At 38.8% G+C, this 26,827-nt stretch overlaps 1 protein-coding gene across 1 annotated transcript in view; it reads right to left on the bottom strand.

Annotated features, from left to right (window-relative positions):
* The window catches only part of LOC126249431 (mucin-5AC-like), a 307,175-nt gene that overhangs the window by 51,530 nt on the left and 228,818 nt on the right, over positions 1-26,827 (bottom strand). The window contains exons 13-14 of the mRNA XM_049951084.1: positions 11,920-12,399; positions 10,303-10,788 (exon numbers count right to left, since the gene is read on the bottom strand). Of these exons, the coding sequence (XP_049807041.1) occupies positions 10,303-10,788; positions 11,920-12,399 (966 nt within the window). The remainder of the gene's footprint in view (positions 1-10,302; positions 10,789-11,919; positions 12,400-26,827) is intronic.

The following is a 26,827-nucleotide window of genomic DNA, read 5'->3' as shown; positions in this document are numbered from 1 at the left end:
TGAGTGCACCCCAATGGCCAACAGCACTCGGCAGACCCAGATGGTCATCCATATAAGTGGTAGCCAAGCCTGACAGCACTTAACTTTGGGGATCCGACGGGAACTGGTGTTACCTCTGTGGAAAGGCTGTTGGCGGGACATCAAAGGTCATGAATAAATTTCTCCTTTCAAAAGAATGGTGATAATGAAGTATAAAATAACATATTCAAGACAAAAGGCTAAAATACACTGAAGTGCCAAAGAAGCTGGTATAGGCATGCGTATTCAAATACAGAGATATGTAAACAGGCAGAAAATGGCGCTGCAGTCGGCAATGCTTATATAAGACAACAAGTGTCTGGTGCAGAAGTTAGATCGGTTACTGCTGCTACAACGGCAGGTTATCAAGATTTAAGTGACCTTGAACGTGCTGTTATAGTCAGCGCACTAGCAATAGGACACAGTATCTCTGAGGTAACGATGAAGTGGAGATTTTCACAAGTGTACCGTGAATATCAGGAATCCAGTAAAATATCAAATCTCTGACATCACTGCAGCTGAAAAAAGATCCTGCAAGAACGGGAACGACGACAACGGAAGAGAACTATTCGATGTGACAGAAGTATAACCCTTCTGCAAATAGCTACAGGTTTCAATGCCGGATCATCAACAAGTGTCGGCATGTGACTCATTCAACAAAACATGATCAATATGGGCTTTCAGAACCGAAGGCCCACTCGTGTACCTTTGATGAGAGCACAACACAAAGCTTTACGCCTCGCCTGGGCCCATCAACACCGACACTGGACTGTTGATGACTGAAAACATGTTGCCTGGTCAGATGAGGCTCATTTCAAATTCTATTGAGCGGATGGATGTGTACGGGTATGGAGACAACCTCATGAATCCATGGACCCTGCATGTCAGCAGGGGACTGTTCAAGCTGGTGGAGACACTGTAATGGTGTGGGGCATGTGCAGTTGGAGTGATATGGGACTCCTCATACGTCTAGATATGACTCTGACATGTAACACATATGTAAGCATCCTGTCTGATCACCTGCATCCGTTCGTGTCCATTGTGCATACCAACAGACCTGAGCAATTCCAGGAGGATAATGCGACACCTCACATGTCCAAAATTGCTACAGAGTTGCTCCAGGAACACTCTTATGAGTTTAAACACTTCCGCTGGCCACCAAACTCCCCAGAGATGAACATTATTGAGCATATCTGGGATGCCTTGCAACGTCCTGTTCAAAAGAGATCTTCACCCCTTCGTACTCTTACGAATGTATGAACACCCCAGCAGGATTCATGGTGTCAGTTGCCTACAACACTACTTCAGACATTAGTCAAATCCATGCCACGTTGGGTTGCAACACTTCTGGGTGCTCGTGGGGGAGCTACACGATATTAGGCAGGTGTACCAATTTCTTTGGCTCTTCAGTGTATAAACCATGCTCGATCTGTGAATTGCAAGATTCTTTTCTAGTGTAATTTAGTTTTGTACACTGTTTGTAATTTTATCTCTGCAGTTGTTTTATTTTAGACATTATTACATTTTCATCTTGTGACACCACAGATAGACTACCAAATTTCCAAATTTCTTCATAACGTGTTTTAATTCAGTGTACTTTAGTCACCCATAGACTCTGCACACGACACAAGTAAATGACTGGTTGCTCTTCAACTATTCTGGTATCCTAAGCACTGTTTTATCAGATGTAGTGTATAATATTAATTAGATATGGTTATGCTTAGCATACCTTCCATTTATTTTTAACAGATCTGAAAATGTTTAGTACTTGAACGATTTAAAAAATTTGGGGCATTAGACTGCAGCAAACACAGATTTCAATCTTTTTCTAAGCACGGAATCTTGTAAAAAAACTGTCTTTAACCTCACTTTGGTATAACTACAATTATGTTTACTACAATACACGTGCATCTTATCCTTCTTTTTTGACAGACAACTGTGAAATCAGTGCCTACATTGTTAGCTGTGTGATATGCATGTTCGTTTTTGCAGATTCTGAATATCTTCCTGTTTGCTTCGAAGTAAATCTGTATAAAGGGCAGGCAAACTTTGTACACAGTTTCTGAATGAGACTGTACGAGCAATCATTTTTGTTCACTTTAAGCAGTCCATTTACTGTTATTTGTTAGGCACGGTTCTCACTGAGGCAATACGATACGCATTATGACTAGTGATACAATGCAGAAGCAACCAGCTCTGGTGGAGTGCATAGAAAAGTAACTGAAATGACTGAACTGGTTCACAATGGGATGACAGTGATACAACATGGACACATATCCCTATCGTATCGCCCGGCAAAACAGGGAATGCCAGTTGCTCTGTGCAACTGTATTGTACGATACAAATTTAGGGTCATCAAATGTGCCTAGAAAAATTGTTTTATGCAAATGAAGCAAGCTACATTCGTCTCTTCTCAGTCTCTCAGCAAATCTTAAAAGCCATGATTTTTTGACTTTCATGTCTTCTCCATTCTGCCGGCTCTCTCATTCAATCTAAGGAAACTACTTGGTAAAAAACTTATTTTTTCACATCTTATAGTGCCACACCACATCTTTTTGCTATTGCCCACAGTTATTGTGATACTTCACAAATATGTAACGTACAGTGCATATTTTGAAAGGTTTGCAGTGAAGACAGAGGTTGTCTGCGTCAGGGTCGGCAGCTAAGTGCCACACACAAGACTATTGCCGCTTGCTATGCGGAGTGTGAAGCTGCCTCGTGTTTCTCATTTTCGTATTCAGCTACTATAAGCTGAAGCTGTAAATGAAAAAATTACTGAAATATTGAAATAAAAAGACACTAACAGTCACCAGTTGTTGATGCTGACTGGCTTTATTTTCAGTCTACGCCCCCTGATTTCAGGAAACTTCATGACAGGCATAAGAGAGAGGTGGAAGCTAAATTCCTTTCACTTCTGAATGAGCAACTGGATGAAGCTGAGAACGACACAGCGGGATTTTTCTTAACGTCGTGAGATTCTTCCGGTTCTTCAAACACGTTGTCTACCACTCTCAGAATTCACCACCCACTGCTACACTATCAATGGTGACTAATATCACTTCAAATCCAGTGTTTCTTCTGAATACTCCTCAAGCTGAATCGTGTACAACTTTGTCAAATTGAGCAGTTGTAGATATACTATCCTGGCTATATTAATTTGTTACTATTATTTATAAACCTATCACATCAAATAAAGTGCCATACTAGGTGGTCTTAACAAAAACAAACTTTTCATGGTGGCATGTTTCACATCATTCAACACGATCACCAACTTACCTTATTGTAATGAGTAGCTTCTCAGTAGGAGAAAATAGCAAGTCAAAAATTTATGTCTTCCTTTGTCTGAGTAGCTAACATTAGTTGCGCCAAAAAGTGGAAACTGCCTGGACTCATTCTGTAGAATTTGTGTTCATGCTGAGAAGCCTCATGAGAAACCACAGCCAAACTATGTTTGATATTTATAGCATTGTACTGGTGCATCGAGCACTTCCTTTCTTTTTCAGTTTTATGAGCATTAAAAAAATGATAAGTCATAATAATGTCCTTTTAAGAAGAGCTCACGACTGCAACTGAAACGTGATTCGTGCAGTCTTGTTGCTTGTCATATCGCGAGTCGCATCACATATAGTATCAAATCACATATTGTATCGTCCCAGTGGGAACACAAATATCTCAACGGTAAGCATCGTGTTGTGCGACCTTTATCGCAATGTGTCGTATTGCATGTTGTATCGCCTCAGTGAGAACCGCACCTTACAGATATTAAGTGGAGGAATTATGTTATAGCCCCCCCCCCCCCCCACCTCTCTCTCTCTCTCTCTCTCTCTCTCTCTCTCTCGCTCTCTCTCTGTGTGTGTGTGTGTGTGTGTGTGTGTGTGTGTGTGTGTGTGTGTGTGTGTGTTCACTCTGAAAACATTTGGTGATAAGGTTTAAGTGGGTTGAGCTGCTTATTGCTAGTAAATTGGATAGAAACTGAAATCACAGTGGCACACCATTTCCACATTTCTTGTCTAAACAATGTGTCTTACAATCACTGCTAGCCTACTGGCATTCTACTCTGGCAACCAGACTTCAAAAACCTTGCATAGAAATCACAGTTCATGTCAAGTAGTTGGTTGGCCAATTTTAATAGCTATTCTTATCTCCTTCTCATTAGTAAAGTTTCTGTTTAGTAGCCATACATAGTTTGAAACTAATGGAGACGCCAATGTCATTTAGTGGTTCTGTCACACTGATCTGTTGTGCTGTCCAAGTCATACATAATGGCTGTATGCTGTGTTAGATGTCTCTTTAGGGGTACTCGTCTTGCCAACCAATACATAAAAAAGCCATTATTATGAAAAGCACTACGAATAGTAAATAATGGTGGTAAAATTTAGATTTCTTTTAATAGAAATTGCAATAGTTAACACATTTTTATCCTTTCTTTGATTCTAGCTTTATCCTACTGTATATTCAAAGTGAAGTATTGTTATTATATTATTATTATTATTATTATTATTATTATTATTATTATTAATGATGTGCACACAGAACTAGTGCTACAAGAAATAGATTATAAAAAAGAAAAGTTTTCAGGGCCAAGGCATGGATAATGATCTGCACATGGCTGTGGACGTTTATAAGGGACTACTGCTGATGTAGATGGCTAATGTGATCCCAGTCACCAAGAAGCTAAAGGCATGTGATAATCACATGCACATTAAGGAGTTTTGTCCAACCTGTATATACATTTTATCCTTTTTCCTTCCTTGATTTTCTGTGCCTGTTCCCTAACAGTTGTCACTGACACAGCAACAGCACTTTAAACAGCCCTAGTGCACGTAATCTACATTAATATTTCAAAATAAAGTATGTCTTCAGCAACTATCTTCTGTAGTGTCACCCTAAGTCTTAGGTCTAGCAGGGTCTTACGTCTGTTGGTTGTCACTATTCTCAACTGTGAATACATTTTATGTATTTCACAATGGATGTAGTCACCACAGTACCAGTTCCTTCAGACAGGCATGCATGTCTGAAGGAACATTGCATTGTATACCTGAACAACACAGGCACTACAATATTGTGCTATCTTCAATCTAACATGGGTCTTTCCTAAAGTAGTTTAAAAACCATGAACAGTTGTATTAATAAATGTTGTCCGTGCAACTGCTACATTAATTATCCATAAAATTTCCAGCTCATGACAATGTCCAACACTGTATTTGTGAAGCAAGCAACTGATTGTCACAGAAATATATCATTCAGTGTGAAGCTGTAGCTCCATTGAAAAGGCTGTGGAAATTAGGCTGCGTGCTGACACACTCAGTAATGTGTAGCCTGTACCTCAATTAAAGATGCCATGCAAATTAGAAACCTTGTTAATGGGAGGCTGCATAAGAATATGTCCCATACTATACATCATGATGACGACAAAGATGTTGCAGATGACATATGATCGTTGGTGCCAATGTTATCACAATGGGCACTACTATACCACTTGCACCTGTGTGTCTCCATTACTTCTTTGATAAATTTTATTGTCACAAAAATAAGGATTGGCCTTGTTGAAAGTTTCGACTTTTATGGAGAATTTGCGTGACAAATGCATGACAACATTTATTTACAACAACTGAACATTCAGTCTACTTACGACAGACTGTTTTCATCTTGTAGAGATTTCCTTACCAAGCACAAATATTATGTCAATGAATCACACAACATTACACAGTATTTATTATAAGACATAAAAATAAAGATTATTATGAAATGACCCCCATTTTATTGTTTAGTATTACTGTTATATTCTGTTAGACAAAATATAAATGATGACAACACAAATCACATATTGAGAAATGGCAGTCCATTCAATGCCAGGGCTACACCAGCGTTAGTAACTAACAGCCAAAACCACTATTTGAAAAATTTAAGTGAAAACAGTCACTTGTAAACAGGTAAATCAGAAGTTTTGTTGCTTTTGCTTGAACACATCAGTCAGCATTACTGAATGAGTAACTGTGAAATTTGAAATAAAATCAGAAAATGTAAAACAAAACTTCCAGACAACATTTCCAAAAGCAAACTCCCAAAGAACATTTCTGATATATCAAAGTGAGTTAAAGACAGCAACAACACAGAAAGACTAACAGATTTTCAAATTTTCCTCTGAGAACAAGTAGAATATGATGAAAATGAACACATGAGAAAATTGGAAAAGGTAACAAACACACTGAAAACTCTCTAATCCTATTATCACAATGGGGCCAGGATACTAAAGGTACCTCATTATAAGACCTACACAATCAATTTCCTTGATATTCTTACTGACCTACATTCAACCTTTTTTTTCCATTTCATGGCTGGTAAAGGCTACATCTCTGGTCTGAGAGATTATAACGTCTAGATGAGAGGGGATATGAATCAGTAGTAGTAGTAGTAGTTGTTAGAATTACACTACAGATTTAACATCTGAAACAGACTAGTGGGCAAACTGAAATTAAATTAAAAGTATTGGAAGAAGAATTCTACATTTTGAGTTTCCATCAAATTTCACAAGTCAATTGAGGCAATTTTGTGTTTCTGAGGATTTTGACAAATAATAGTACACGAAGTACAAAGTACTTAGATGTACAATTAGTGCTCTTTGATTTTCTTCACTGCCAAGGCAATGAAACACTTATCCTTTCTCTCCAAATGGTATGATCTGCTTTCGTTATTACTATTCAAAGTTTCATTATTTGATGCTAGCTTGGCAACTAAAAGGAAACTGCAATGTACACTGCAGCTTCAAACATCACACATACAGAGTGAGCATAAAGTCTTTTCCTGATTACTAAAATTTATTCGTAACTAACTCTGTTAGATACAGGTATGTGATTAGTCGCAAATGGTAGTTATTTTTTATGGATATGCTTCCACATGTGCTCTGTTTGTTACCCACAGATCATCTAGGCAATAATAATAAATTTATCTCCATATTGTCACAACATCTATTCCATCACTGCCTATACAAGATTCCCATATTTATGGTGGAATGAATATTTTCACACAACCCCACAAAAAGAATGTCAAGAAATGTTACAGCTGGTGAATTTGCTAGCCACTATGTTAGACAGTCTCTACTGATAATCTGTCAGGAAAGGTTTCATCCGAGAATTGGTGAACGAATAACCCTCCGTGTGGTAGGGCACCATCTAGTTAAAACACAACCCACAGTTGAAATTCACAAAGCTGAGGTGCAACGTTAAGTTCTCACACACCCAGGTAAAACAGTTTCTGAGAGTTCAGCAACCATTCGCAACAAATCACATAGCTGTATCTAGCATAGCTCATTAGAAGTAATTTTTTGTAATCGGGGAAAAGACTTTATGCACAGCACGTAGATAATTTTCCTTGTATTTTTTTAACATTAATACATTTTGTACTACTTAAAACTCCTATTTAGAGATATTTAATATTGTTATAAATGTGACGACAACATTCTCAAAATCATAAACATTTCAATACCATCACAAACAAAAAGTACAAGTACTAACCATTATAACTATACGGCATTACACAGAAGTATCGCCGGAGTTTCAAAAGATGTGCAGAAAATTGGCATGTATTAGTGTACAGAGCATCTTTCCAAATTTTAATTCATGATAAAAGCCATGGCGTAGGTGCAAAGTGCATCACTAACGGGCAGGTGTGTTAGAACACAGCGTATAATGGAATGATGTGTATGGTTAGTGTCCTCATGCTGTGTGAGTAAATTGTGGAGGTTCAGTGATGATTTCATTCCAAATATCAGATAAAAGTTCTACCAGACAAAACAATCTCTGGGTGGTACAACACATTCCATGAAACTGGCTGCTTATGTAATATGAAGAAAACAGGCCAGCATGGATAGCCAGCAAAGAAGATGGGAGTGTATGCAGGAATCATTAATCAGGAGCCCAAAGAACTGACAACAGGCGTGAGTAAGGAACTACCCCCCCAATTAACTGCCTGGCACATTCAACAGAAGTGTGTGTGTGTGTGTGTGTGTGTGTGTGTGTGTGTGTGTGTGTGTGTGTGCGCGCGCGCGTGTGAAACCATATTGGCTGCAGTTGTTACATGTGTTAACTACTCAAGACAATGAGGTTAATTCTTTTGCAATAACTTCCAGCAGCTACTGTACAAAGGTTGTTGTGCACAGTAGTCAGTTTCCGGCAAAGATGCACCATTTTGAGTATTTAGAAAGATGAAGTGTCATAATGTGCATGTTTGGTTGGTTTGAAAATTAAAGGGACCAAACTGCAAAGGTCATCGGTCCTGCATGTTTGGCACACAGAAGATCAACACAAGATTGTGGAACACATTCACGAGTTAACTAAAGTTAACATCTATTGTCACATTTCCTCTTGAAAATATTATGGACAATTTTTCTTTGCAGAGAAAACTGACTGATTTTGTGTACCTGCAGATGCTGCAGCAATGGCTTATACCACAATTACAACAAGACAGTGGATACTTTATACATATATTCTGTACGTCTCGTAGATTTCACGTATTTGTCGTCTGAAATTCTGCAGGTACTTATAAATAACTCTGCATTTTCCACTTTTGTGTACTACCTCTTGTTAAGAAAATAATTTTACTGTCTTGAACTGTTTATGAAATGCTAGGATTATCAACGAAAGTTACTGGCTCTTGTATCACCAGTTAAATTTCAGAGTCCATACAAGAAACTTGCGCCAGGAAATAATTTGTTATGCAACATTGTACATTAAGAAAACAGAATGGCACATACAACTCCAATACTTTCATTGTCCTTTCCACACAACAATAATAAACTGTCCTTTTTGGCACAAGGATGGCTACCACCGATACATACAAAATTTTTCAATCACTCCTGTACGCTTCATCACATACTACATGTGAAGTACTGAAAGCACTAAAATAAACTGTGGCAGATTGTTCTCCTGCTGCATACATACTTTGTTCGCAGCACAAAGAAATATAGAATAGGAATTAATATTCAGCATACTACGTAAAATGACAATGACAAGTTATAATAATTCATTCTTCATACGTCAAGTAGTGTAACACAGACTGTAGTTGAAATTTAACATGAAGTAATAGTATTACAGCAGCAGCGAAAACAACAAAAGTTTACAATGCACGAACATCAATATTTTGTGTAATTCAAAGTAAATTTTCAATGACAGTGAATACTTCCAGATGTGAAGTGAACAATAAAGTAGATATCATGATTTCAGCAGTTATCCAGATAAATATAAAAGCAACTACACACCAAATAAGCACTTGCTTTATTACATAACACTTTTCTAGAGTACAGCACTTCTACGAAATAAAAATGGAAAGAGCATATATAAAAACAGATATCACTATAGAAATTCTGCATATCATCTTAAATCATGAATTTCACTACCAAAACAAGCATATACAAACTGTTAATACTCATGCATGCACCTGTGCAAGTCATCACCACCATCACCACCACCACAAGCACAAAGATATCACATGCATACGCAGAAGTTTTGTAATAAGATGTTCACAAACAACAAAGGGTGGAGATGATAATAGATATTATCTTGCCACCACAGAAAACTCACATTAATATTAAGTGGCATGAATATGTTTGAAATGGATTGGCTATTTATCATTTAATTGAGTACAGAAATGTAAATCACTGATAAATACATAATAAATTAATGTGAATGAAGTTTAAAATCACGTGTATCTTGTATCATTTATTTAATAATTAAACAAAGGGAGTGGAGCAGAAATATATTGCTGTAACTCAAAACAGGATACCCTGAGCAAAATCAAAAAGGGGGAAAAATACAATGTAAGCAGTTTGAAACTGAAAGAATACACGAGTATTCTGCATATTGTACATATTATTTCATTACAGTCACTAAAGTAGCTGTAATAGTAGAGGAAGTACAAATATGAAGAGGAGGAGGAGGAGGTGGAGCAACAGCAACAGCAACAGCCACCTATAGTCGTCATCAACAACAACAATAACAACAACAACAGAAGATTTAAAGGTACTAAATTACTACCACAGGCTCCAGCCTGCACTTAAAACTTAACAAGCATCTGAAGACCAAATGTTTCTTCAATACATCTTAGCTTTGTCTCTGTGTTATAAAAATATAATGGTTGACTACATAGAGCCTGAGGATACAATGAAATGAAAAGGGAAATACTACCCAAATGAAGGCAATTATTACAAACACCCATTCAAGATGCTACAAAGACCTCTAAGATTTCTACTGCTATGAATACACAAATTTGATGAGTAAGATTATATACCTGTACTTGGATTGGTGACGTTCCTTTTTCAGAAACTGCTGACGATTTTGTTCCGTGCAGTACTGGCACAACAGATTGCTGAAGCTGCTGCTGTTGCTGCTGCTGTTGTAAATGAGGTTGCTGATTGGCAGGGTGATTATGAGGGAGGTTTGGATGGTGGTGATGGTGATGGTGGTGGTGGTGATAATGATGGTGGTGGTGATGGTTGTGATGGTGGTGATGGCTGTGACGAGGCAGCTGGGGTTGTAACGTACCGGATGAATTTGACTGCTGCAAATGCAACTTTGACTCTGCATCTGTTACTTTGCCACTAGTAATGTGAGAACTGATTTGTGCTGATACATCTACCAGCAACAGATGCTGCTGCTGTTGCTGCTGTTTTTGAGGATGTTGTTGCTGTTGCTGCTGTTTCTGTTGATGATGCTGCTGCTGCTGCTGCTGCTGCTGCTGCTGTTGGTGTTGTTGTTGTTGTTGCTGCTGCTGTTTCTGAGGATGGTAGTAATTAAGCTGCTGTGGTTTCTGTGTTGCTGTGTGGCGCACTGTCTCCAGCACTGCATTTGCAGAATTGTGTGATTGATTAAAGCCATTAACGGTACTGTTAACACCACGATTAACACATCTGCACTGTCTGTCTGTCATAACAATACTGTCACATGAACATATGGAAACTAGGGCAGGAGAACTGATATTAACACTTATCATGGCAGAGCCACCAGTGGTACTTGCACTGGTGGCAGTAAATTTCATAGTAGCATTATCAACAGTGGTGGCTGATGAGATGGTGTTTGGAGGGATGTTAATGGCAGCAGCTGTAGCAGTGGCTATGGTTGAGGTACTTGTAGTACTAGTGTTGGTGTTGGGAGCGCAAGTAGAAGCAGAAATAGAAGCAGGATTATTATCAATATTATTATTATTATTATTATTAGTAGTAGTAGTAGTAGTACTTGTTGTTGTTGTAGCAGCAGCAGCAACAGCAGGAGCAGCAGGAGTAGCAGTAGAAGAAGAAGAAGTAGTAGTAGTAGTAGTAGTAGTAGAAGCAGTAGCAGTAGTAGTAGTGGTTGTGGTGGTGGTAGTAGTAGTAGTAGGAGCAGCGGCAGCAACAGCAGTAGTAGTAGTAGTAGTAGTAGTAGTAGTAGTAGTAGTAGCAGCAGCAGCAGTATCAGCAACAGCGGCAGTAACAGCAACATTACTTCTAGCAGTGGTGACTGTCGCTGCTGTGGTGGTGGTGGTGGTTGTTGTTGTTGTTGTTGTTGTTGTTGTTGTTGTATTAGTGGTGGTGGTGGCAGCGGCGGTAGCGGCAATAGTGGTAACTGCTGCAGCGGGAATAATGTCACCTGCGGTGGTACCTTTAGCCATGACAATGGTAGTGGAAATAGAGGGAGGTGTACCAGCAGCAGTGTTTACAGTATTTGATACAGCTAGATTATTAGTAGTAACTGCTAGAGAGCTGGGAGAGGAGTCTGGAGTAGGTGGAGGTGTAGTAGTAATTGTTGTAAGAGCAGCAGCGGCGGCAGCGGCAGCGGCAGCAGCAGCAGCGGCAGCAGCAGCAGCGGCAGCAACAGCAACAGCAGATGCAGAAGTGGTAACTGTGGTTGTCACAGCATTATTAATAAATACTTTATCATCATTTATATTTGAATTGAAATTAGTTAATTTATTGGCAATCACGTGAGAGCTTGTGACAACACTGTTGCCAGCACTATTGGTGGTATCTACAATAGTGGTCACTGGAGTCACAGTGGATAAATTGCTAGTTGCTGTAGCCGAGGCAGTTGTATTAATGTTTATGGTAGAGCAGGTGACTGTAGAAGCAAGGGTAGTTGAGGTTACGGTGTTCGCAGATGTTGAAACAACTGTGTTAGTATTACCAACAGCAGCAGCAGCAAAACCAGCAGCAGCAGCATAAGCATTAGCGGTGAATGTAAAATCAGTGGTAAAACAGTTACTAACACCAAGATTTGGAGAGGCAGCAAGTGAGTTAAGAACAGATACACCGCTCGGATTTTTTGGAGGAGTCGACGGGGTGAGAGGTATAATCTGATTTCCAATCTGATGGTGATACCTTACAGCTGGTAACTGTGTGCTTTGTGGGGTTACCTGTAGGGAAATAATTGAAATGAATATGCATATTATGCCTCTTTCCTGTAAAAGGTAAACAGCCACAATAACAACAACAACCACAAATAAAACCCTGTAAGTACTTGTGAAACATAAAACATATTGATTACAAATATGCTGACATGTCACAACCAGACAGCCCAGTAATGGAAATGAATGCTTACTCCAAGATTAAGGACACATTTATTTTAAATATTTTACAGGAAATCACAGAAAAAAAGTAGTCTAACAAAATTGTATGAAATCCTTGGACTGTCTTTCTAAGCTTCCTCTTTCACAACTGACAGCTGACTGTAAACATTATTTATCCACTCCCAGTATTCATTTAATGAATTCAAAATAATAATAATAATAATAATAATAATATAATAAGTCTTGCTTTTCCTAAGTAACAACAATACTTTATGGTGGTGAAGCTATCACAACCACAACAAAGTACAGCATCATGAAATAAGACAAAATGCTATATTAGCTGAAGTTCTTAACTACTACTTATAATGACACAGACAATTAACACACAATTTTTTTACCAGATTAAGCTGACTAATCATCACTGTATTATAATGTTGATGGCATTCTGGTCCGAGCTGCCAGAGATGGTGGTTATATGTGCACGAGGTGTGTTTGCTTGTGTGAATAAATGCCTGTGTGTTTATTTTTCTGAAGCACGCTTTGGCCAAAAGCTGAATATGTAACAGTCTTTTCATTGCGTCTGTCTCCTACTTAACGTGTTACCTTTAAGTAAGTAGCAATCTACACTACTGGCCATTAAAATTGCTACACCACGAAGATGACGTGCTACAGACGTGAAACTTAAACGACAGGAAGAAGATACTGTGATATGCAAATGATTAGCTTTGCAGAGCATTCAAACAAGGTTGGCGCCGGTGGCGACACCTACAACGTGCTGACATGAGGAAAGTTTCCAACCGATTTCTCATACACAAACAGCAGTTGACCACCGTTGCCTGGTGAAACATTGTTGTGATGCCTTGTGTAAGGAGGAGAAATGCATACTATCACGTTTCCGACTTTGATAAAGGTCGGATTGCAGCCTATCGCGATTGCGGTTTATTGTATCGCGACATTGCTCCTCGCATTGGTCGAGATCCAATGACTGTTAGCAGAATATGGAATCGGTGGGTTCAGGAGGGTAATACGGAATGTCGTGCTGGATCCCAACGGCCTCGTATCACTAGCAGTCGAGATGACAGGCATCTTATCCGCATGACTGTAATGGATCGTGCAGCCACGTCTCGATCCCTGAGTCAACAGATGGGGACGTTTGCAAGACAACAACTATCTGCACGAACAGTTCAATGACGTTTGCAGCAGCATGAACTATCAGCTCGGAGACCATGGCTGCGACTACACTTGACGCTGCATTATAGACACGAGGGCCTGCGATGGTGTACTCAACGACGAACCTGGGTTCACGAATGGCAAAACGTCATTTTTTCGGATGAATCCAGGTTCTGTTTACAGCATCATGATGGTTGCATCCATGTTTAGCGACGTCGCGGTGAACACATATCGGAAGGGTGTATTCGTCATCACCATACTGGCATATCACCTGGCGTGATAGTATGGGGTGCCATTGGTTACACGTCTCGGTCACCTGTTGTTCGCATTGACGGAACTTTGAACAGTGGATGTTACATTTCAGATGTGTTACGACCCGTGGCTCTACCCTCCATTCGGTCCCTGCGAAACCCTACATTTTAGCAGGATAATGCACAACCGAATGCTGCTGGTGCTGTACGGCCTTTCTGGATACAGAAAATGTTCAACTGCTGCCTTGGCTAGCACATTCTCCAGATCTCTCACCAATTGAAAACGCCTGGTCAATGGTGGCCGAGCAACTGGCTCATCACAATCCGCCAGTCACTACTCTTGATGAACTATGGTATCGTGTTGAAGCTGCATGGGCAGCTGTACCTGTACACACCATCCAAGCGCTGTTTGACTCAATGCCAAAGCGTATCAAGGCCGTTATTACGGCTAGAGGTGGTTGTTTTGGGTACTGATTTCTCAGGATCTATGCACCCAAATTGTGTGAGAATGTAATCACATGTCAGTTCTAATATAATATATTTGTCCAATGAATACCCGTTTATCATCTGCATTTCTTCTTGTTGTAGCAATTTTAATGGCCAGTAGTGTATATTTTACCTTATATTGTTGAGATTCCAAGCTGGCATTTCTAAAATTTAAGTAACTAACAAAGTATTTTCTATCTACAAATACAAAAACTTCCGTATAGGCATAATTTGCTTTTCTAAGCACCAGGCTAAGGTTATGCCATAAATTAAAGACACCATTTTTGTTTATATATGTTACTGTTTTCAAACTGTGACGTTATTAAAACAATTAATTGCTTAAAAAATTATGGATTGACTAAAGACAACCATGTAGTAAAGACAGTGAGTAGTGGACAGCCGCACAAAAAAGAGCTTTAAAATAACAGCTCAGCTTACGAACTCATGCTCCCAAGCATGTTCTCACAAATGCCACAGAGGCAGTAACATTGTGATACCATCGTAGCACAACTAAAGCCCCACTCAGACCACAATGCCAGGATAATGATGTGTGTGTACACACATCCATTCTGAAGAATAAAAGCTAGTAAGCCGAGCCGCTATGCTCAAGTTGTCATTTTACATGTCTTCCTACTGTTCAACTGTTGTTTTTGTTTATGTAACTGGTTGTATTCCACCCATCTTTTTGCAGTTTTGTACAAATTACTTTTATTGTACATCACACATTATTCTTGGAGAGGCTTTTTATGCTATACAGTTTCTATACCACAAATTAGATATAAAACAAGTATTTTCTGTTTGTTCTTTCAAGGCGCCACATGTTAATTTCTTGTTTCATGGATTATTTGCATGATATATCATAACAATGGGGAATGAGTCAGTTTACATTCATATCATAATTTATAGGTTTACACACACACACACACACACACACACACAGAGGGAGAGGGGGGAGGGAGAGAGGGAGAGAGAGAGAGAGAGAGAGAGAGAGAGAGAGAGAGAGCTAGTGAGAGAGAGAGAGAGAGAGAGAGAGAGAGAGAGAGAGAGGTAGTAATTCCTACCCTTACACATTGCAATAAGAGAAATTTTCAGTTGTTTTTGAAATTTTACTTTGCTGTCTGTCAGGCATGTCACTGGGTATGTTATCAAAAATTTCAGATGCGGCATTGTGCACCCCTTTCGTGCTACAAATAACCTTAACGTGGAGTAATGAATGAGTTTTCCTCCTGATAATGCAATTATGTACATTATTGCTCCTTTTTCTGAACTGCAGCGAATTATACACAACATACTTCATGAGGGAATAAATATACTGTGAAGCAGCAATCAGAATGTCGAACTCCTTAAACAGATTTTGAGAAGAGGATCATGGGTGAACACCACACAATATTCTTACAGCACATTTTTGAGTAATGAAGACTTCCTTACCCCAGAACATTATTCCAGATGACATTGTTGAATGAAAATATGTCAACGTACTCATTTGTCTCTCTCATAGAATAATTCTAAGTGCAAATGTGGCTGAACTAAATTGTTTTAAGAGTTTCAACATGTGTTTTTTCCACTTTAATATGGACACCTAAGAATTCTGAAGCTTCCACCCTATTTATTATTGCCTCACCATGTGTTACAGTTATCATTGGTGTAGTACCCCTATATGTGCAGGACTAATATGTTGTGTCTTTTTTAACACTGAGGGTGAGACTATTCACAGAAAGTCACTCAATGATACTTTTAAGAAGACTGTTTCTGTATGTATGCTTGGATTGATTACAATACTAGTGTCATCTGCAAAAAGAACTAATTCTGCTTCTTGTACATTAGACAGAAGATTGTTTACATTATGAGGAATAATAGTGGACCTACAATTGAGCCTTGGGGCACTCCATACATGATTTCTCCCCAGTCAGAATAATGTCCCCAGACTACACTGCTTGAATCACTATTGTCCATTTGTTGACAATCCCTTAAAACTTCAATCACAGAAAATACCAGCTGGTGCTATTTTATTTTTTAATGCTTGTAAAATTTGGTGAGTGAAGATGTAAATGGCATTCTCAGTAGAGCAACTCTTCAGAAACCCAAATTGTGATTTGCTGAGGATATTACCGTAGCTCAAGTGAGATACTAGTCTAGAAATTTTGAAAAATGTCAGCAGCAAAACAGGTCAGTAGTTACTGACATCTCTCCCATCACCTTTTTAAAACAGGGATTTGACAATGGCATATTTCAGTCTCCCTGGAATATTTGATTTAAAAAAAAACAACAACAGGAAATGAAAACAAATATAGATTACCATATTTGAATATCTACTTTATATGTTACATTATAGATTTATTTCAAGTATTCTCCAGAGGACTAACATGTTTCTAAATGCAATCAGCTTCAGAAAAAGCCCAATGTAAGCAAGCATTGCAGGAAGTTTAGGAACTGTCCACAGAAAGAGCAAGTGTGAAGCTCCATAATCATAAAAACGTCCAATAGTATCAAAAATTCTCTACTGTACTTTTTTACAATGTGTTTCCAATACAGCTGCCTAAAAATGTAATGTTTATTATGAGTGGAATGACATCAAATGCACAAGAACCCATAGCATGCCACATTGTACCATCCACTCAGAGATTATTCCTTTGACACAAGTGAACATAAATGTGCAGCAATTAGTTGTACTGGTATCATTACATCCTTATTAAAGGAGAAATAATGATGGTGTTCTTCAACAAAGCAGCGTAAAGTCCCTTGTTTAGATATCTGTTAAAATAATGTAGCATATTTCTTCAGACCGATCACAAGCAGAACTGTATGCCATGCTGAATTTTAACTCCTTCTGTTGCATTGATATGAGCTCTAGATAAGGGGACCACCAAACTACCAAGTCTTCAACAAGCACTTGTCGACCAGTTTGGGATGGCAATAGATGAGAGCAAAAGGAAAGCTGAACTTTTAAATTTTACATTCGAGAAATCATTAACCCGAGAGGATCGTAAAATGTACTATTGTTTGATTGTCATACAAACCACTGCAGGGAGTACATAGAAACTGACATCTGTAGCACAGAGAAGCAACTGAAAGGGTTGAAAACAAATACACTGATCATCCAGAACATTATGACCACCTACTTAATAGCTGTATGTCCACCTTTGACATGGATAACAACGGCGATGCGTCTTGGCATGGAAGCAATGAGACGTCGATAGGTTGCTGGAGGGAGTTGGTGCATCCGCATGTACAAGTCACCTAATCCCTGTAAATTCCAGGGAGAGGGGTGATGAGCTTTGATGCCACGTTCAACCACATCCCAGACCTGTTTGATCGGGTTCATATCTGGAGAGTCAGCACACCAACTGGAGCTCGCCACTGTGTTCCTCAAAACACTTCAGCACACTCCTGGTCTTGTGACGTGGCACATTATCCTACAGAAAAATGCCACTGCTGTTGGGAAACATGATCGCCATGAAAAGGTGTACGTCGTCTGTAATCAGTGTATGATACTCCTTGCCCGTCATGGTGCCTTGCACGAGCTCCACTCGACCCACAGATTCCGACATGAATGTTCCCCAGAGCTTAATGGAGCTGCCACTAGGTTGTCTCTGTCCCTCATGTGTCACGGAGCTGTTCCTGTGGATGACAACGGATTCACACTGTCCCATTGGCGTGATGTATCAGGATTCATCAGACTGTACAAGACTCTGCCACTGCGCCAATGTCCAGTGTGGATGGTCATATGCTCATTTGAGTTGTAGTTGCTGATGTCTTGATGTTAACATTGCCACATGCATGGGTCATTGTCTGTGGATTCCCTCCGTTAGGAGCATTTGGTGCAATGTGTGTTCAGACACTTGCACTTTGCCCAGCATTAAAGTCTGATGTTAGCTCCGCCACAGTTCACTGCCTGTCCTGTTTTAACAGTCTGCCCTGCCTACAACACCAGACATACGTAATGATGGTCTGCCGCCCAACCCCAGGATGTCTGGACGTGGTTTCACTTTGGTTTCATCACATGCTAAAAACACTCAAACACAGCATTCCTCAAACACCTGACAAGCCATGCAGTTTCTAAAATGCTTGTGTTGAGCCTCCAGGTCATAATGTTCCGGCTGATCAGTGTAAGCCACCAGGTGCAGAAGTAATCCAAATTCGATTTTACAGAGGGTATTCTATGGCACTGGTCCCTTAGCTTGCATTTATTATGACTCTCTCTCAGTGACTCCTCTACATAAGAAAGGTAAAATAACTGACACGCACAATTACAGACCAATATCCATAACAATGATTTGGAGCAGAATTCTTGAACACATTCTGTGTCTGAATATATTAAATTTCCTTGAACTCAGCTTGCCATTTTCTCATATAATATCCAACAAACCACAGACGGTAAGGCAACAGGCAGATTCCATATTACTACATTTCCGGAAAGCATGGTGCCACACTGCCAATTGAAGATGAAAGTTCAAACTTATTGTTTAGGTTCCAAGATGTGTGGGTGGCTTGAAAACTTCTTGGGTAATACAACCCAGTACATTGTCCTCAACAGCAAGTGATAATCAGAGGAAAGGGTATCGTCAGGTGTGCCCCCAGGAAGTGCGATAGGACCACTTTTATTCTCTGTATACATAAATGACCCGATGGACAGAGTGAGCAGCAATTAGATGCTGTTTGCTGACGATGCTGTGATGTATGGAAAAATATTGTCATTGAGTGACAGCAGAAATTCACGAGATGACTTAGACAAAATTTCTAGTTAGTGTGGCGAATGGTAGCTTGCTTTAAATTTAGAAAAATGTAGGTTAATGCACAGACGAGTAAGAAAAATAGTCCTGTAACATTTGATACGGGATAGCAGGGTGTAGCTTGACACAGTCACTTCGATTAAATATACAGACGGCATACAGAGAGCTGGTGCGACACCCTGTTCAGTACTGTACAAGTGTCAGATTTAAGGAAGACATTGTAACAATTCGCAAGTATTATGGAGATGTTTTATGAACTCAAATGAGAATCCCTGAAGGGATGACAATGCTCCTTAAGCTAGGCACTATTGCACAGATTTAGCGAACTGGCATTCGAGGCTGACTGCATACAATTCTCCTGCCACCAACGTGCATTTCACGTTAGGACCACGACAATAAGATGTGAGAAAGTAGGGCTCTTACAGAGTCTTTGAAACAGTAGTTTTCCCTAGCTCTATTTACGAGTGGAATAGTAGAGGAAATGACTAGTATTGGTACAAGGTACCATCTGCCATGCACTGTACGTTGGTTTGTGGAGTATGTATGTAGATGTAAATTTACCCTATTTTCTATAGTTGATCTTTATTTTAAAGTAACATGTTAAGTTCAAAAACATTTTGTATTATATTTCTCGAAAACTGTATCCCTCATATGGATGTAGAGGACTTATGGTCAAAGTTTAAGCAAACTAAATTGTGGTCTGGAGAGTTATGTGCCTAGTAAGTGGATGGAAAAAACCCACCATCATTTAATAATGAAATTCAAAGAATACCGAGGAAGTGGAGGCTGTTGCACACTCGGTTTAAAAGGGAATGCACAAATGATAATAAGCAAATGTTAGTAGAGATTCAGGCGTCTGTGAAAAGATCTATGTGTGAAGCATACATCAACTACCACTCTCACACCTTAAGTGGGTCTAAGGCTTCCATTCAGTCCTTTGTTGATCAATCTGGTGTGGTAGTTGAAGATAAGGAAACGAAAGACGAAGTTTTAAATTTCAGATTCCAGAAATCGTTCACACACTAGAATTGCTTGCCCTTTTCTCACATGATATACTACGAATCATTGATGAAGGGCAAGGGGCAGATTGCATATTTCTAGATTTCCGGAAAGCATGTGACACGGTGCCCCATTGCAGGCTGTTAACAAAGGTACGAGCATATGGAATAAGTTCACAGATGTGCCAGTGGCTCGATGGCTCCTTGAGTAATAGAACCCAGTATGTTGTCCTCGATGGTGAGCGTTCAACAAGAGACAAGGGTGCCGTCAGGAGAGCTCTTCACGTAAATGTGATATGACCTTTGCTGTTCTTTACATACGTAAATGATTTGGCAGACAGTGTGGGCAGCAATCTGCAGTTGTTTGCTGATGATGTCGTGTTGTACAGTAAGGTGTTGAAGTCGAGTGTGGTAGGAAGATACACGATGACTTAGACAAAATTTCCAGTTGGTGTGATGACTGGCAGCTAACCTTGAATGTGGAAAAAATTTAATCAATGCAGACGAGTAGGAAGATCAAACCTGTAATGTTCAAATACAGTATTGCTTGTGTTCTGTTTGACACAGTCAAGTCGTTCAAATATGTGGGCATAGCATTGCAAAGCAATATGAGATGAAATGAGCATGTGAGAACTGTGGTAGGGAAGGCAAATGGTCAGCTTCGTTTTATTGGAAGAAAATTTAGGAACAATCGGTTCATCCATAAAGGAAACCGCATATAGGACGTTGATGCAACCTATTCTTGGGTGTTTGGGATCCATACCAGGTCGGACTGAAGGAAGACGTTGAAGCAATTCAGAGGTGGCTGCTAGATTTGTTACTGGTAGGTTTGAATAACACGTAAGTGTTACGGAGATGCTTTGGCAACTCAAATGTGAATCCCTGGAGGGAAGGCGACGTTCCTTTCAAGAAACACTGTTGGGAAAATTTAGATACCTGGGATTTGAAGCTGAATGCTGAACGATTCTACTGCCGCCAACATACATTGCACATAAGGACCATGAAGATAAGATACGAGAACTTAAGAGTCATATGAAGACTTATAGACACTTACTTTCCCCCCACACACTATCTGCGAGTGGAACAGGAAAGGAAATGACTAGTAGTGGTACAGGGTACCCTCCATCACGCACTGTGCCATGGCTTGTGAAGTACTAATGTAGATGTTGATGTAGATATTGATGTAGACAACTGTATCCTATTCAAACTGCAATATATTTAATTGCTAAACAATTTCACTCTTGCTACAATACTTGCTTGCAGAATAAAGACTGATACATCGCTCCACGGCTGTTTTAGCTGTCTGTAACCATTACATCTTTGTTCAAAATCATCATTCATTGGCAGATAAGGGATAGGGTAGAGAGCTGAATAAAAGGAAATGAAAATAAATAAGTAAATAATACCAATGCAAACTTAACACTGCTTATGGTCTGGCATAACCACAATGTGAATTTTGCAGTCATTACCGCAGTATGTCACTTTTCTAACATTCTTCCCTATAAAAGAATTTTTATGTGTGATCAGCCCCCCCCCCCCCTCTCTCTCTCTCTCTCTCTCTCTCTCTGTGTGTGTGTGTGTGTGTGTGTGTGTGTGTGTGTGTGTGTGTGTGTGTGTGTGTGTGTGCGCGCGCGCGCCCGCATGCCACATGCACACTGACAGGAAAGCCTGCATGTGAATTTATATATTTATATCTTCCTTTACACGTGTATTCTGCAAGTCACTATATAGTGCATCACAGAGGTTACCTCATACAAACATTATAAACTTTCTATCCTATTCCATTTGCACATAGAGCAATGGGAAAATGATTGTCAATAGTCTCAGTAGATATCCTAATCACTAATTTTATTCTCACGATTCTAACACAAGTAATTCTATGTAAACAACACAACTGTAGCACAGTCCTACTCGAATATCAGTTTTTTTAAAATTTACCCCATTGATGTCTCCTTTCTTCGAGATATTTTTATATTAGTTTCCTGAGCACCTCAGTCACACTGTCAGATGAGCTATACTGACCCATCACAGTCCTAACAGCTTTGCCTGAGTTTGTCCAGTTATGAGTGCTTGATAAGAATTGTAAACACAAGAGCAGCAGAGTAGCAAAAGGAAACAAGGACGGAAGGACAGAAGGAAGGAAAATTAAAGTGTAACAACCTGTCATTTACAAGTTCCTTTCAGATGGAAACAAGTTTAGATTGGGTAAAGGATGTAGAAGGAAACTGGCTGGGTAATTTTTAAAGGAGCCCTATTTGTCATAAGTGATTTAGAAAAAGTAGGGAAACCTAAATCTGAACGGCTGGAAGGAGATTTAAACCACTGGTCTCTCCAGTGTGAGTCAAGTGCGCTAACCATTGCACCACCTCACCTGTCACTAGTCTATGAATAGGCTACATATGTGTCTTGCTTGTGGTTTCATTTACATACACACCATACTTTCCAAGAAACCATAAAGAGTTGCTATGATGAAGACAGTGAAATAAATTATGGTATCCTAAATCATTTTCACTCTTCCTTTATTTAAAGTAGTAATTTAATGTTTCATAACTGACGTCAGCACTGCTTGTCAAGGTTATACTAAACAATGTTGCATAACAGTAGCAGAAAATTTAAAATCTATTTATGGATAAAAGTGCAGAAGCCAACTTTCTGGCACAACAATCAAAGATTGTTCATCAATAAACACTTTTAGGTACATCGTTGTGTTAATTTGTAACACACATGAATAGCCCATACATACATATTTAACATCTTAAATACCAAAAATTTCCAGGATGTCATCCATTGGTAAAATTGTAGACACTAAAACAAATTTACCATCAGCTTATAGTAATTCGGAGCATGAAACACCAATATAGTTCCAGTTACTGTGGACAAACTGTAGCAACTGAACAAGTTACATGAATCAAATAATCAGTGAATTTTGAAGCCACAAGCTTCTTCGTTAGGAACTAAAAGAGAAATTGAAGAATGTGACAGATATAGTGCACAGGATTTTATTCTAATTTTCCATCCAGTTACCATTACCCTCATTCTACGAGTATTCCCAACACAGCTGACTGGGCCATCCCCACACATTTTTTCCCGTTTTCATCTTTTAGTTCCCAAAGAAGGAACCCTTCATAAGATGTATATAAGAAGGAACCCTTCATAAGATGTATATAGTTAACTGATGTACTTTGATGACAATGTGAATCCATCTGTTGAAGTATATCTGATAAATTAATGTGATCTGTCTCTCAGAATACAACATCTGCTTTTCATTTCTCACTTTGTCTTTCAGAAAATAGAGATAAAAAGCTATATGACGAGAACTGCACGTCACTAAGTTAGTTAGCATCACATACACATATCAACGGCTTGTCAGCATTAGTTTCAACATTGCTTTTTGTGTATGGCGTTTTGAAGAAGAGATGTCTAGGGAAAAAAATTAAGAAAACACAGAATTATCAATGGAACACACTGTTGAAAACTGACAACGAATGAATGTTACAGCCATAAAACAACAATTACAAGTTTGCAAGCCATTAATTTGAATTGTCCCTATCTGACAATTCCTCTTTTACATTTAATACAGAATAATGTGTGTGTTTCAACAGCTACAACAAAAACTAATGTACAATAAATGTCATTAAGAATGAAACTGCAAGCATTGGTGACTGAAAAGGTACGAAGATTGCAGTTTAACATCCCACTGATGTCGAGGTCATTAGTAGCAAGGCACATGCCCGGGTTTGGTATGGATAGGACAGAGAAATTGGCTTTGTCCTTGCTGTTTCAAAGGAATCATCCTGGTAGTCTCTCACAAGATTTAGTGGAAGTGTGGAAATCCTAAACCTGGATGTCCAGACCGGGACTTGAAATGCCCTCCTCCAATATGTAAGTTTACTCCCATGCTCTGTCATAACACAACACAACACAACTAGGTGGAATGACTGGCATTCAATACGAAGCACTAAAACTCTTTGGCAACTAAGATAGCAATCTGATATTAGCCCCAGTCCTCATAAAATACATTCACTCATAACAGATAAAGTCTAGCTGCCTACAGTATCAATCTACAGTACCTCGACAAAAAACTGTATATATGTAACAAGGGCAATGGTGGTTCTAAGAGTTGTAAATTTGAAAATATCTGCAACTAAAGACATGTCAAACTCTCGCTCTTATTTAAACTTGGCTGATTCACAACGACTGAACAAAAGTTTTATTGCTGGATGACAATCAAGACTTTTACTTCACTTGTCCCTAAATTGTGAGAAAACTCAGTGATTACAGAATATTCTTCTGTAATGGACTGGACTGCTAGCACTGCTGCTTGAGAAAGCGATTTTCTAATGTTTTCCACAGAGATACAGTGTTCAAGTAGTACACTACAATGACAAGAACCTTTGGGAGACCGACTTTTCGACACACGAAAAACTCTCATTTTGGCAAGTGGCTAACTACCCTTTCTCCTTGGCCTGAAGAGTATGCTGTGTGAAGATAGCCCTCATGCAGTACTGGAAAAATGATATTATCACATGCCTCCCACATCTGACAAAATGTGAGTTCTTGTGCTAGTAAGAGGTTTATTTTAAAAATAATTTCATAGTTGCAGAAAGTAAAAAGCTGTTGATTTAGCTGGTGATGCAGTTTCCACTTACAATTTGTGAAACACATCTTGAGCATGACATTTATTCTCATCTTCATCTTACACGAAGTATCTTGCAATAATTCAGATCTTTGGATTGGTTCTAAGCATGTAAGCATGCAAGGCAGTGCTGTTTTATAAACCAAATCTCTTTTTTTACTGATATAAAAGTTCAATATCAAAAGGCTACCAACTGACTGACGAATTTTATACATCTACTAATATCTGGCACAAATCACACACACCATTAATCAGGCTTTTGCTAAATTAGAAACCTACCACTTGCATCAGTCATTCACAAAACCAAGAAAACCTACATGAGAACAGATAGCTTTACCCTTGTCATTACACCCAGAAAATTATTGAAACCCCACGTCATGCCATTTCTTGCAAATACATAACAGCCCTGATTTGATATATCAACAGTGTTCAACACTACACCGTCTTATTAGAAAATACAGTCAGGCCTGGTGTTATTGTGATGAAACGATTGTCAGGAAATCGAAAGGTCAAGGGATGGAATCCTTATCAGACAACAGATATTTCTCAGTCTATCTTCTCCTCTAAACTATGTGAACATTCACTGATTCTACGCTGAACTATAGGCAGGTAGGATTACCAGGGCAGGTTAGAAACTTGCAATTCACATGAGTGGCGTACAACTGAAAGACTTACACCAGGCCCTTAAGCCAAACAAAAGATTATTATTATTGTAAAATATAGGCTCCCATTTTTTTAAATATATGAAAATTAAAGAAGACAACTACACAATTTTTTTTTTGCAAATGTAGCTTTTCCCCCTTGGAAATTATTCCCACAACTAAACCTGAGTGTGAGGACAATTTACAGAGATGAATAAAACAATTTTACTGGAGACAGAAATTCACAATTCACCAAAAACTTAAAAATTTTTTTATTACCTACTCCAGTCCCTTAAATGGCACAAAATGCATATATTATACCTATAGATTTATTTAGTCCTATTCAAGAATTCATTTGTGGTATAAGAGGAGTCATCAAGGAGATCTGATTTCAATTTGTTTTTTAAACTATCACAGTTGTTTTTAAACTGGTCCATGTTATTGAGAACTAATTTCATTACTGAAAAAATTTCCTGTGAGGCTGTTCTAAGAATTCCTAACCTTTTAAACAGATGCCTACACAATGTGCGACTATGAGCCCCACAAATTATTCTAACCACTTTCTTTTAAACAGTGAATACTTTTTGCCTATTTGTCGAGTTGCCCTGAAATATTATTCTGTATGACATCATACAACGAGGGTATGCTAGTATGTTAGCTTACTAATTTCTATATCCTCAAAATTCGCAATTATTCTGATTGCAAAAGTGGCTGAAGCTAGACACTTCAGGAGGTACAAAATATGAATTTTCTAATTAAGATTCTCATCTATATGCGTACCCAAAAATTTAATATGCTCTACACCGGTGGCTACTGACTTCTGATGATGTGTTATATTTATTGAAGGAACTGTACTCCTTGCAGCAGAAAATGGGATGTACTGTGTTTTTTCAAAGTTCAGAGCAAGCCCATTCACATAAAACCAATTAATAACTTTTTTGAAGACATTATTTGCATCATTTTCAATTGGAGCTTGTTTTACTGGGTTAATAATGGTGCTTGTATCATCAGCAAACAGTGTCAATTTAGCTTCTTGTTTCAGATAAGAAGGGAGGTAAGTTATTCACGTATATCAAGTACAGAAGGGGACCCATGATTGAACCCTGTGGAATACCCAATGTAATTTCGCCCAGTTATATCTACCTCTACATCTACATGGATACTCTGCAAATCACATTTAACTGCTTGGCAGAAGCTTCATCGAACCACCATCACAATAATTCTCTTATTATTCCAATATTGTACAGAGTGCAGAAAAAACGAACACCTACATCTTTTGGTGTGAGCTCTGATTTCCCTTATTTTATTATTACGATTTGGCATCAACAAAATATTTTCGCATTCGGTGGAGAAAGTTGGTTAT

Source organism: Schistocerca nitens, chromosome 3, assembly GCF_023898315.1.
Source record: "Schistocerca nitens isolate TAMUIC-IGC-003100 chromosome 3, iqSchNite1.1, whole genome shotgun sequence".
NCBI lineage: Eukaryota > Metazoa > Arthropoda > Insecta > Orthoptera > Acrididae > Schistocerca > Schistocerca nitens.
The sequence above is the reverse complement of the archived record's forward strand: the minus strand, read 5'-3'. Positions and strand labels throughout refer to the sequence as shown.